This window comes from Emys orbicularis, chromosome 14 (assembly GCF_028017835.1).
Source record: "Emys orbicularis isolate rEmyOrb1 chromosome 14, rEmyOrb1.hap1, whole genome shotgun sequence".
Taxonomy (NCBI): Eukaryota; Metazoa; Chordata; order Testudines; family Emydidae; genus Emys; species Emys orbicularis.
The window spans coordinates 24,766,532-24,778,807 of NC_088696.1; the positions used below are offsets into that span (position 1 = coordinate 24,766,532).

The window sequence follows — 12,276 nt, forward strand, 5'->3', positions numbered from 1 at the left end:
AACTGACTAGTCAATCACACACCTCATTGGGACCCAGAAGTATGCAGTCAGGCAGCAGAGACCAAAAAAAAGGAAAATACATTACAATACTGCGTTAAACATAAACTACTAAAAAAATAAAGGGAAAGTTAAAAGCAGCATTTTTCTTCTGCCATAGTAAAGTTTCAAAACTGTATTAAGTCTATGTTCAGTTGTAAACTTTTGAAAGAACCAACATAACATTTTGTTACGAACATTTCAGAGTTACGAACAACCTCAATTCCTGAGGTGTTTGTAACTCTGAGGTTTTGCTGTAAAACTAAATGATTTTTACCAAGCTTCAATAAAATACTTTACATAGAATTATTTACCTGTTTTACAAGACCAGAACTTATATTTAAAAATGAAATAAAATCATAGATAAAATTTGCAGTGCGAGGACTGTCTGCTTCAATTAATTTAAGCTCATGGAAAACCTTCTGAATAAGAATGTAAAAAATTGCTTGTCTACAGAGATAGAAGGATATGTTACTGCTACTTATCAATTGACACATCGGTGCTTATATCAGAGCAGAAGAGCATATAAACTTCAATGTGGCTCAGAGTACAGGCTTTGCTTCAAGCATGGTGTTGGGAATGAAAAAGGAAAATATTTACTCTTCATTGCAATACAAAGCTGAAACATTATGGTTCCCTTTTGGGTCCTCTCTAAAAATGCTTCTACTCCCATCTCAGCCCATTAGCTACCCTTAAAAAAAAGTCTGATTGCATGTGATTACATTCCAGTTTCATTTGATGCAAAGTTTTTTTCCTCCAAGGAAAAAAAAAAAAACTCCTTCCATCTGCCTCCCCATCTGCTGGCAATGTAGAAGCAGAAACACATAAGAAATATTTATTTCCACATGTAACATTTCCAGACCTCAAAACATTTCCTCCCAGTTTGTATGAGCTCAACATGGCCCAGGTATAACATGGAACTGAACTGTCATAATCAATTCCATTTCAAAGAATCACCATTTCAGAGTCATCATTGTATCAAAACCGAATTGGCATGCAATATGCATTCCTGACTTCCTATTCTAAATAATTATATACAGAAAAAAAGGGATCGAGCAAAACAGGCATGAAAATAATTGACGGACGTATCATCAAATATGAGGAAAAAGCCCTAGAGAATTTGTAAAGCTACTTTCCAGCGATTCATTTCAGGTATTTAAAAAATGAGTTTCTAATATATTTCCAGAACGTGCCCTTGTGCGCTGTTGAAGTTCCATATGGCTGGATGGTATTAAAAAGCCACATTCAGAAAAATCTAATACAAAGTGATCCCACTGGGGAAAGAATACACGTCTCCTTCAGCGTCACTAGGGGTTCTCTCTTTAAGTTTTCCTCTATATTCTGTTCTATTTGGGTTCTTATTCCACACCCAGAGGTATCTGAGCGTGTCACACTAGTCTTAATTAGGATTACACTTACACACTTGAAGTCAAACTAGTCTTATGTTTGAAAGAGGCTATACCTGGTTTTGGAACGCCATCTAATGGAAGGCAGAGGGTTGTGCCAAAAAAAGGCTAAGAAGAAAATAACTGGCAATGAAGTTGCTTGTTTCCCCTGGATCTTTCCAAATACAAGATTTCTAGCGACTGATTGTAAGCTGAAGCTGCAATGGCCTTGCTTTGCCAACTAAGAGTTTTGTCTGAATTTTGTTTTGTCGGTCACTACTCCCATGCTTCTCCTGCCAGCATTTTTTAAACTAAAAGTTAAATAAAGTCACTTACAGTCTCAGTCGAGGTTCAACACATCTGACAAAATAATCGAAGTCATCCTCGTCCTCTTCATCCCAACTCCTCCAGATGTGCTGGTAGAAAAACCTTTTGAAATAAAGCAAGTAGTTAAGAGTGCACTGTCCATTGATGAATCCAGAGTCACTTTAACAAAAGTTAGGACTGAAAATAGAAATGCAATAAATTGAGGAAGACATCTCAAAATATCACACCTCTCTAATTCGCATATCACCCTCCTCCAGGCTATTCAGTACACAGAATTTCCTGATATTCCTTGTCCGCTGCAAACACCGTGGGTAAAGTTTTCAAAAATGCCCTGAATGACTTAAGAGCATAAGTCCCATTGATTTTGACTAAACTTATGCTAAGCACCTAAGTTACTTTTTGAAAATAGGACTTACATTGCTATGTGACTTAGACATTTTTGAAAATTTTGCCATCCGTCGCTCCAATTCAAATTCTTCCACTGACCTCCTCTCACCTTCCACATGAAGTTTAGCATCCTCACCCTTCAAATGCTCCTTCTGGGCTTTGAGTTTATCAGACATCTATTAGCCATTACAGGAGCAGCATCCAGGGTCTTGGATTTTCACTGGGACATTGTCCTGGCGAGTGGGGCCTCTCACCTTAGTTTTAGTCTTCAAGTTCAGTCCTTGTGGCTATTACTAATCAATTTCTCTAAACCTTACAAAGTGTGTGTGTGTGTGTGTGTGTATATCGGGGGGCGGGGAAAGAGGAGAAGTACAGGAGAAAGAAAGGAAAAGCGATCTTAAAGGAAGAGCTAGAAAATAAGTAGGGTATGTAGAGATGCATCAGAGAAACTGCAAATAAGGGAGATGTAGTGTGCACACGGCAGGGAAAGAAAGAATGAGATCAGGGAGAGAAAAGAAAAAACTAAAAACACTGCAGGGAAAGATACACCACAATGAATTATAGGGGGGAAAAGGCAGAAAAAGTGCAGTGAACGGAGGAGGTGAGAAGAAGGTCTAGTAAAAGCAAGAACAGAGCGAGTTACATCTTTTAAACTTCGTAGAAAATTATTTGGTAATGCGCTACAATGAAACCCAGCATGCACATTTGATTCCTTGTGACATAGCAACACTGGTGTTTTTCTTCTGGTCAGTCAGCTTAGCTGTTGGGCTAGCAGCCATCAGGTTTACTTCTAAAGCCTAGGTCAACGTAGCCCCAGGAATGGTCTCAAGAATTCACAAAGATGGGAGTATACCAAAAGCTCTTTCTGACTGGACACTAACAACATCTTTTACTATAGATTCATGTATGAAACCCATATACATTATTTATTGTAGCTCAGATGTGATGCCTAAACTATCTGACTCTTTTAAAATTAAAGAAATAATAGTTCAGGAGACAATTAGCCGTTCATGAACATTTTCCTACCTGACATGCTCTATGGCCAGGGCTGTCTGGTCAAACTCTCCAGATTCATCAAACACAACCCACAGCTCCTGCACTGGTAACTGATGCTTCTTCAGCTCCAAGAGCTCTTGCATGCACTCCAAGGTAAAGGTGCTAACATGGGAGTCACACAGGAAAGGTTCACTGAGCCGAACCACTGCTTTCAGAGTGGAGTACTCCACATCCACAACCTGATATGAACAACACAGCTATTAGGGTGCTTTAGACAGAACAGTATGTACAACCGGAAAAGCCAAAACAACACACATTCAGTCTTATTATAGAAGCCAATCAGCAACTTTGTTAAAGCATGAAGTTTTTTTAAACACGACATGGCATTTTATTCCAGAGATGTCTGAGCATGCATATTTGAAATTATAACCCCAAAACAAGCTTCATTGCTCAGCAAATATATACATATACATACACTGCTTTCCCTCTTCAAAGGACTGTACAAACACAGCCTCATAATGTCCCTGGGAGGACAGGAAGTTACTATCTTCTTTTTACACAGGCAAGGGTTAAGGGCCTGATTTTTGGATATGCCAAGTACCTGGCAGCTCCCATTGACTTTACTTGGAGCTGAGGGTGCTCTGAAAAAAATCAGGACCCAAGTGCCTTGCAGCAGCCCACACAGTGGCAGAGCCAGGAATAGCAAGAATTCCTGTGCACTAATCCCATATTTAGCCCAGTAGGCTGCCATGCCCTTTGGCTGGAAAGTGCTTCAACAGGCACCAAATGTGTCATGGAGAATCCTAAAGCATGTCAATCCTTGCCCTCTAATTTAGGGAGAGGACAAAGCTGATCAAATGCAGGTCTATGTTGCTGGAAAACACAAACAACTTGGGCTCCTTTATAAAGACAAACCACCAATATGTTTGCATGCTTCTACATATTTTAAGATCATAGTTTACTTGCAAGTGTTTTAAGTGTGGGATGGGGATAGCATTTCCCTTTTTTAAATGAGAGTTAAAAGTTTAAAATCAGGTTCATGTAGAAGGTTCACACAAAGACAACATGGCTCTGACAGGCCTTATGAGGCCCAGCAAAGCAGGGTTCCCCTCTTGCAGACTTTAGCATGGCCATAAGCAGCAGGAGTGCACACGTGAGGGGCAGTGAGGAATTATACCTGGCTGAGACAGGGGGATTAGAGGTGAAAACCTTAATACGTAGAAAACTGGTTTAGGTTTAACATTCAGATAATAAGGCTGAATTTCTACATCCTGCTCTAGGCTTGCCTCCCTGTGTCCCAGCTTCCATTCCTCTCTGTACACCTCCATCATAGAATCGCAGAAAGGCTGAGCTGGAAGGGGCCTCAAGAGGTCACCAAGTCCATACCCCTGTGCTGAGGCAGGACAAACAATATCAGGACCAACCACGTCTGACAGATTTGTCTAACCTGTTCTTAAAAAACTCCAATTTTCCCATTCCAGTTCTCAACTATTCTTATAGCTAGGAAGTTTTTCCTAGTAGCTCACCCGAATCTCCCTTCTGCAAGCTAAGCAGATTACTTTTGTCCTACCCTCAGTGGACACAGAACAATTGATCACGGTCCTCTTTATAACAACCTTCTACAAACTTATGCCCCCATGCCCAGCCCTCTCTTCTGTAGACTAAACACGTCCAGTGCTTTCATTCTTTCCTCACAGGTCACGTTTTCCAAACCTCTCCTCTGGACTCTCTCTGGTTTGTCCACATCTTTAATAAAAGTGTAGTGTCCAGAACTGGACACAGGATGTCTTAGGTCATGTCAACACTACAGGCACTATAGCGGCATAGCTCTGCCGCTGTCACCTTGTAGTATAAACAGACTATAGCGACAGAAGGGTTTGTATCATGGTAGGCACTCCACCTTCCAGAGCAATGAGAGTTAGGTTGACAGAAGCGTTCGTCCATCCACCTAACTGCATCTACACCAGGGGTTAGGTCGGCAGAGCTACGGCACTCGGGGGTGCAGATTTTTCACAGCCCTGAGCGCTGCAGCTGTCGACCCAAGTTTTAAGCATAGACCAGGTCTCACAGACACTTCTGCTAATAGACCACAGAATGACACTTGCCTTTTTTGCCACAGCATCTCACTGTTGACCCATTCAACTTGTGATCCACTGTAGCCCCCAGATACTTTTCTGCAGTACTGCTGCCTAGCCAGTTTTCTCCCCATTTTGTAGTTGTGCATTTGATTTTTCCTTCTTAGGTGTCGTACTTTGCACTTGGTCTTTATTAAAATTCGTCTGGTTGATTTCAGACCAATTCTCCAAGGTGTCAAAATTATTCTGAATTCTAATCCTGTCCTCCAACGTGCTTTCAACCCCTCCCAGCATTACTCATATAAAATTTGCAGATGAGACAATCTGTACTCCATCATTCAAGTCATTAATGAAAACAGAGAACAATACCAGACCCAAGACACATCCCTGCAAGTCTTGATAAGTCCTCCTACTTTGACAGCAAGGCATTGATAGCTCCTCTTTGGGTATGTCTACCCCTGCGGCTGACCCATTCCAGCCAACTCAGGCTCGCAGGGCTCAGGCACCTTGGGACCCTCCCATCTCACAGCGGAAGTCTACACAGCAATGAAACAGCCCCATAGTCCGAGCCCTGTGAGCGCAAATCGGCTAGCATGGATTAGCTGCGGGTGTCTAGTTGCTGTGTAGACATACCCTTTGAGTACAAAGCAACAGAGGGTCCTGTGGCACCTTTAAGACTAACAGAAGTATTGGGAGCATAAGCTTTCGTGGGTAAGAACCTCACTTCTTCAGATGCAAGAAGAACCTCACTGTCTTGCATCTGAAGAAGTGAGGTTCTTACCCACGAAAGCTTATGCTCCCAATACTTCTGTTAGTCTTAAAGGTGCCACAGGACCCTCTGTAGCTTTTTACAGATTCAGACTAACACGGCTACCCCTCTGACCTTTGAGTACAGTTTTTCTAACCATTGTGCAGTAATTTCATCTAGACCAAATTTCCCTAGTTTGCTTATGAGTGCGTCATGTGGAAATGCGTCAAAAACCTTAATAAAAATCAAGATGTATCATATCTACTCCTTCCACCCTATCCAGTGACACTGTCAAAGAAGGAAACGAGATGGATTTGTCAAGAGCAAATCACGCCAAACCAATGTTGGCTATTTCTTATCCTCTGGGTTTGAACAAACTGATTGTATAATAATTTGTTTCAGTATTTTTCTGGGTATCAAAGTTGGGTGACTGGTCTCCAATTCCCCGGGTCCTCCTTTTTCCTCTTTTTGAAGACCGGTACTAGTTTGACCTTCTGGGACTTCACCCATTGTCCATGAGTCAGCCCTTAGATGTCCCACATCTTCTCTTGATTTACTTCCTCCTCTGATCTCCAAAAGAGATCCCATTTTTAGACCAGAAACTACAGCTCCGTGTCACCCAGTTACAGTCCTTCAGTCCCCTGCCTCTCTGCACGAACCCCCTCCTCCATGTAACCCAGACGCTGTTAAACACTGGGGTATTCCAAAGGGGTTAGCAACCACGGGACATCTTTGCCAGTTAATCTCAGTGTAGAGAAGACCACATTGTCATTTGGGAAGGCTGGTAGTTGCTTCACCCACATTGGGAGAAACCCAACTGAGGACCACATCATTAGGCATCTGCCCCAACACCAGGAAAACCCATTTCCTGACCAGAAAATGTGAAGTGCCACATCAGCAAATCCTGAACTACCCAAACCATGACAAAGTCTCATATGGACAGCACACAGCAGCTTGTGCTCTCAAGCCCTGTTTTGCATACCTCTGCATACCTCCAGTGGTTCAAATGTCTGCATGTCCCTAAAGCAGGTGTCAGCAACCTTCGGCACGCAGCCCATCAGGGTAATCCGCTGGCGGGTCGTGAGATGTTTTGTTTACATTGATCGTCCGTAGGCACGGCCCCCCCCTCAGTTCCCAGTGGCTACGGTTCGCTGCTCCTGGCCAATGGGAGCTGCGGGAAGTGGCACAGGCCACAGGGACACGCTGGCCGCTGCTTCCCGCAGCTCCCATTGGCTGGGAACGGTGAACCGCGGCCAATGGGTGCTGCGGCGGGCCACGCCTGCGGATGGTCAATGTAAACAAAATCTCTCACGGCGCACCAGCAGATTACCCTGACGGGCCGTGTGCCGAAGGTTGCCAACCCCTGCCCTAAAGTCACATCCTTGAAGGACTGATACTATCGTTGAAGCAGATCTAGCTCATTACAAAAGACCACAATGCCATGCATTTGTTTATGTAAGAGAATACTAAAAAAAAAATTCAACTCAATACCATCCTTACTAGTATAATATAAAAAGTAACATTCAAACAGAAGATAAGCAATTTCTAAGACCAAGGAAACAGAGAAGGAAAATTCCATGTTGACACCATCTTTTCTGGTCTTAGAAACTGCAAAGAGTGCCTAGGAGGTGAAATCTATTTAAATTCAGGCTTTTATAGGTTCAACAGTTCTTTGTTCAGTAGAACCAGGTGCAAAACTGACAGATAGAACCAGAGTGCAAATTGTTTTCACAAAGGCCCAGCCAGTAAAATAAAAATGCAGCCCGTACAGCTGCAGCTCTGTAAAGCAAGAGAGGCAGTCCTGTGGATAATTATTTATAGTACAGCAGCCTAGCAGACCCAATCAGTGCCCCATTGTGCTAGGCAGTGGACGCACAATAAGACAGTCCTGGCCCCAAACAACTTACAATCTGCACAAAATGCGTTACAATCATGAGGGCTAACAATTAACTGCATCTCATCTGACTGTCAATGGTAAGTTTCTACATGTCACAAGTTGTTCTCCTGCATTCTCATGTCCAAGAGACACTAGGACTGAAGTCACTGCAAGCAGTTAAATAGCTTCTCGCCTAATGCTCTATCCTCCACACTGAGAATTAGATGTGAAAAATATGCTATTTTCTATCAGCTCATAAACTTTAATTAAAAGGAAGTGATTTGCCTGTTAACAGTGGAGTAAAGTGATGTTAATTGGAGACAAATGTCTAGCAACTGAATTACATTTACCTCGACCAGCACCTCAAACACATTAGTGCGCCAGATTGCTTGCCATCCAGATGGTTCAAGGACCTTCTCTAAGTACTCAGCTGTGAATTCTTTTACCTCAGAGGCCTTGCAGTCAGCTAAAATTAAATTAAAATCACTTACAATATGTATTTATGCAATAAAAGGACAAAAGGAATCAAGTTCATACATGAGCAATTAAAGGGAAGCTGAACAGAATGGGGTTTTAGTGTTCCTTCATTATGTCAGAAGTTGTCTTCAACTTTGTTCTGCTCAGTCTTTTTATTATTTGTATTGCTGAAATGCCTGAGATTCCTAATCACAAACCAGGACCCCCCGGTGCTGGGTGCTGTATAAACAGCGAACAAAAAGACAGCCCCTGCCCCCAAACAGCTTAGACCAGAGGACTGGAGAACTACCAAAAGGTGCCCTCTCAGCCCCCCAAAAGCTTCACAAAAAGAGCAACTGCCCACTTGACCGCCCACGTCTCTCAATTATGCCACTGGAGTTAAATACGTGGCGGGGAGAGGAAGACACTGTTTTAATTAGTCTTATCAAAAATCCTTCCCCCTTTCAATTGTTCAGACTTCAGTCTCTTGGGATGTCAAAATCCACCAGGTCTAGTCCTCCAGCTAAAAGCGTTTGTTATGTCATGATATTTTTAATGTAAAAGTAAAAGTTTAAGGATGTTTAGAGTCTCAACTCCATCATTAATTGACCTCTCCTGCATCTCTGCCACTAGTCTAGATCCTCTATAGTTACCACGCTATGAATGAAGGATGGTGCAATTTAAAAGGAGGACAAATATATACAGCGTAAAACTGAATCATCAGGAAAAGTCAGCACTACAGAGATCATGACAAGAGGGAATTTTAGAAGCGGAAAGGTCACTCACCCAAGATGTAATCCTGATAGGCTTTAAATCGCTCATAAAACAAAAGATGATTTGTTTGGAACGTGTCTGGGAAAAGCACATTCCCATCTGGCACAATCCTTCCTAAAATGGTCCCTGATTTGTCACGACTCCCATAATCACTGCAGCTGTCATCATCATCATCTTGGAACAACTCTGAAGGGAAAAAAAAGTCACAACCTCAACTCAAGTACAGTTCACTCTTTCATTCCTATCCCAGGGATCTACTGCTAAGTGCAAAATCCATGCATGCCTCCTCTCTAGACCATATGTTAATTTACTATTGGAATGGTGGTTAAATAGCTAATTAGCTTTTCCATTTTTCAGGGATACACACACTTGCCAAAACAGGGTCTCCCTATCTATTGGATACAGACCCAAACAGGATTTTTAAAACTGAGATTATGCCTTTTTTTTCCCACTAGGTGTAGTATAGAGAAGGTCTGAAAGGCTTTTGCTAATAGAATGGATTTCCCCCACTACTTTTTAGGTTGGGAATATCAGGACTGGCAAGCCTGGTTTGGCTGGATGACCTCTTGGGACAAGGTCCACCTCTTGGAAGGGTGCACAATCCACTTCGTAACTGAAAGGCAGAGATGTTAAATTACATACACATGACTGTCGACCCCACCCCACAGCATTCACTAGTCACTGAATAAGCTTTAATAAGACATACAAAATCAAACCTAGCTGAAAGTATCTTCCCCTCAATAGTTCAGTTTTCAGTCTCTAGTGCATGTCAGTTTCACCAGTTCACTTGTCACCCCAGGCTTTCTACACTAGAGACTAGAATGGTTTCTAACAACCAATTCAAGCACAAATACACCTCTACCCCGATAGAATGTGGTCCTCGAGAGCCAAAAAAATCTTCCCGCGTTACAGGTGAAACCACATTATATCGAACTTGCTTTGATCCGCCGGAGTGCGCAGCCCCGCCCCCCGGAGCACTGCTTTACCACGTTATATCCAAATTCGTGTTATATCGGGGTAGAGGTGTAGTTCAGTGTGCCCATGCTAGTGATGCTGACTTCTGAGCCAGTGCAGTTTTGTCCAAGGTCCACTGCTCAGCCATTTCAACTGCAATGCCTTCTAGCCAGCTATCGCACAGTTCCCCACAAGTCTGCCACAAACAGAGGATTCTGTGAAACTCGAAAAAGCTACCATGATCTGTGAGACCGGGTTTATCTGAACCATGCTAGTACCATCCACACAAGCACAGACTGAACATGTGCTCATTCTGCTGTAAGCAATGAGGCACAGTGGATAGGGCACCGGACTGGGAGTCAGGAGCCCAGGGTTCCATCCCCAATTTGGCAGCTATGTGACCTTGGGCAATCACTTCATCTCTGTGCCTGTTTCTCCTCCCATTCTTTTTCTATCTGCCTTGTTTTGACTGTACGCTTATGAGGGCAGGTATTGCAGCTTCCCATGTATTAGTACAGTGCCTGGCTTAGTGGGTCCCCGATCTATTAGAACTTCTAGAATGCTGACACATGTAACCCATCCGGATCACTTGTGTGTGGACGCAAATCTTTTACAAGTGTTCCATGGGGACCAAACATTCATAGTAAATTGCTATAGTGTAGACAAGATCTGAACTTCTGATGTAAAAACACAAAAAACTGACTAAGGCCTTTCAGGCCTTTATACATCACAAAGTAGAAGAAAGGGCATTGCCCTTTTTAAAAAACACAGCTTCTGTACGTGGATTATCCACACATGGAGTTAATGGGGAACAACTTCATGTGTAAATAACCTTTAAAGGTTCCTAGCTGCACTGGTGGCCTCAAGCCTATTTAGGACCTTCCAGAATGCTACCCCCACTCAGCACCCCACCCACATCAATGAGGTGTTAATGTTAGAGCCATATAAACAATTACAGTTTGGACAGGCCCAAACTGCACAGCTGTACGCCAGGTCTTTCCTAGCCAGGAGCAGCATAGGCTATACATGGTTAAATCATCAGCACATGAGCAACCTGCAATTACAGATGCCATGGACACAGCAGAAAGGAACATTTCATAGCCTTTGGGGGGAAAGCAGGAGAAGAGAATCCCCCCTTTCCCTACCCACTAGGATCAAAAATACAAAGGTCCTACCACCACCTGCCGGGTTTTGATGGGCATAGTGAATGGACACAGAGGCTAATGTCCTGGGAAGGTGTTTCAGGCAGACACCCACTGATACTGAAGAAGAGCTGTGTGTAATCTCAAAACTTGCCTCTCTCACAAACAGAAGTTGGTCCTCACTACCTTACCACCTTGTCTCTCTGATATCCTAGGCCCGACAAGCTACACCACCACAGCATACACTCATTGAGACTGTCCCTTAAACTTCAAAAATCTTCCTACAGTTTATCACGCTGACAACAACCGTTTGTAACTGAACTGGAGAGCTGGGCGGGGACAGAAAAGAAACGCAGGAGGAAACCCCTAGGACTGGAAAGTAAATTGCAGACCAGGGGCTGAAGGGCAGGTTGCAGGGAAACTACATTCCAGGGGTCGGGGGAAGTAGATCTAGGGTGGGGGAGTCCGAGGAAGTATTGAAGCACAGGGTGCAAATTCCGGGGGGAAGTACAAGGGAGGGCGAGTGTGGGGAGCCGGGGGAAATATGCTCCCGAGGAGTACAAACGGGGGCGGGGGAATATACCTTGCTTCAGGCCCTGCACGTTCTCCTGCAGCCCGACACCGCCAGCCGCCGGGGCCAGCTCCGGCCCTTCCCCACCCTCCTTCTTCTCTTCCTCCTCGCCGTGCACCGCCAGCACCGGCTCAGGCTCCCCCTGCGCCATGACGAACGGCTGCTCCGCGCTCCCCAGCCTCACCCAGTCTCGGAAATTTCAAACTTTCCCGGCAGCGAGCCCGTCCCCGATGTAAGCACGGTGGAGGATTCTGATTGGTCGCAAGGCGCAGCGGGCGTTGTGGGAGCCAATCGGCAGCGGGCAGATACCCCTGTGGAACGTTGACCTGTGGAAAGTGTCTCAGGATTCCAATCCCCGGGAAGGCGGAAGGCGTCGGATGGCCGGGGCGGCCAGGGGCCTGCTCGGGGACGGGGCGAGGTGAGGTGGGGGTGAGCTGCGTGAAGCTGCAGCCACGCACGCTGTGTGGGCTGGGGCTGGCAGCGCGGTACCGTGCTTTGCACCCACCACAGGGCCTGTTTCCCTTTCCTTCTAATTCCGCGGTTACCCCA

The 12,276-nt window shown here is 44.3% G+C and overlaps 1 protein-coding gene across 1 annotated transcript in view; it reads right to left on the minus strand.

The window, feature by feature from the left end:
• The window catches only part of SHCBP1 (SHC binding and spindle associated 1), a 31,840-nt gene extending 19,962 nt beyond the window's left edge, over positions 1–11,878 (minus strand). The window contains exons 1-5 of the mRNA XM_065416686.1: positions 11,740–11,878; positions 9,073–9,246; positions 8,181–8,296; positions 3,162–3,370; positions 1,758–1,850 (exon numbers count right to left, since the gene is read on the minus strand). Coding sequence (XP_065272758.1) covers positions 1,758–1,850; positions 3,162–3,370; positions 8,181–8,296; positions 9,073–9,246; positions 11,740–11,878 — 731 coding nt within the window. The remainder of the gene's footprint in view (positions 1–1,757; positions 1,851–3,161; positions 3,371–8,180; positions 8,297–9,072; positions 9,247–11,739) is intronic.
• Between the last annotated feature and the right edge of the window lie 398 nt (positions 11,879–12,276).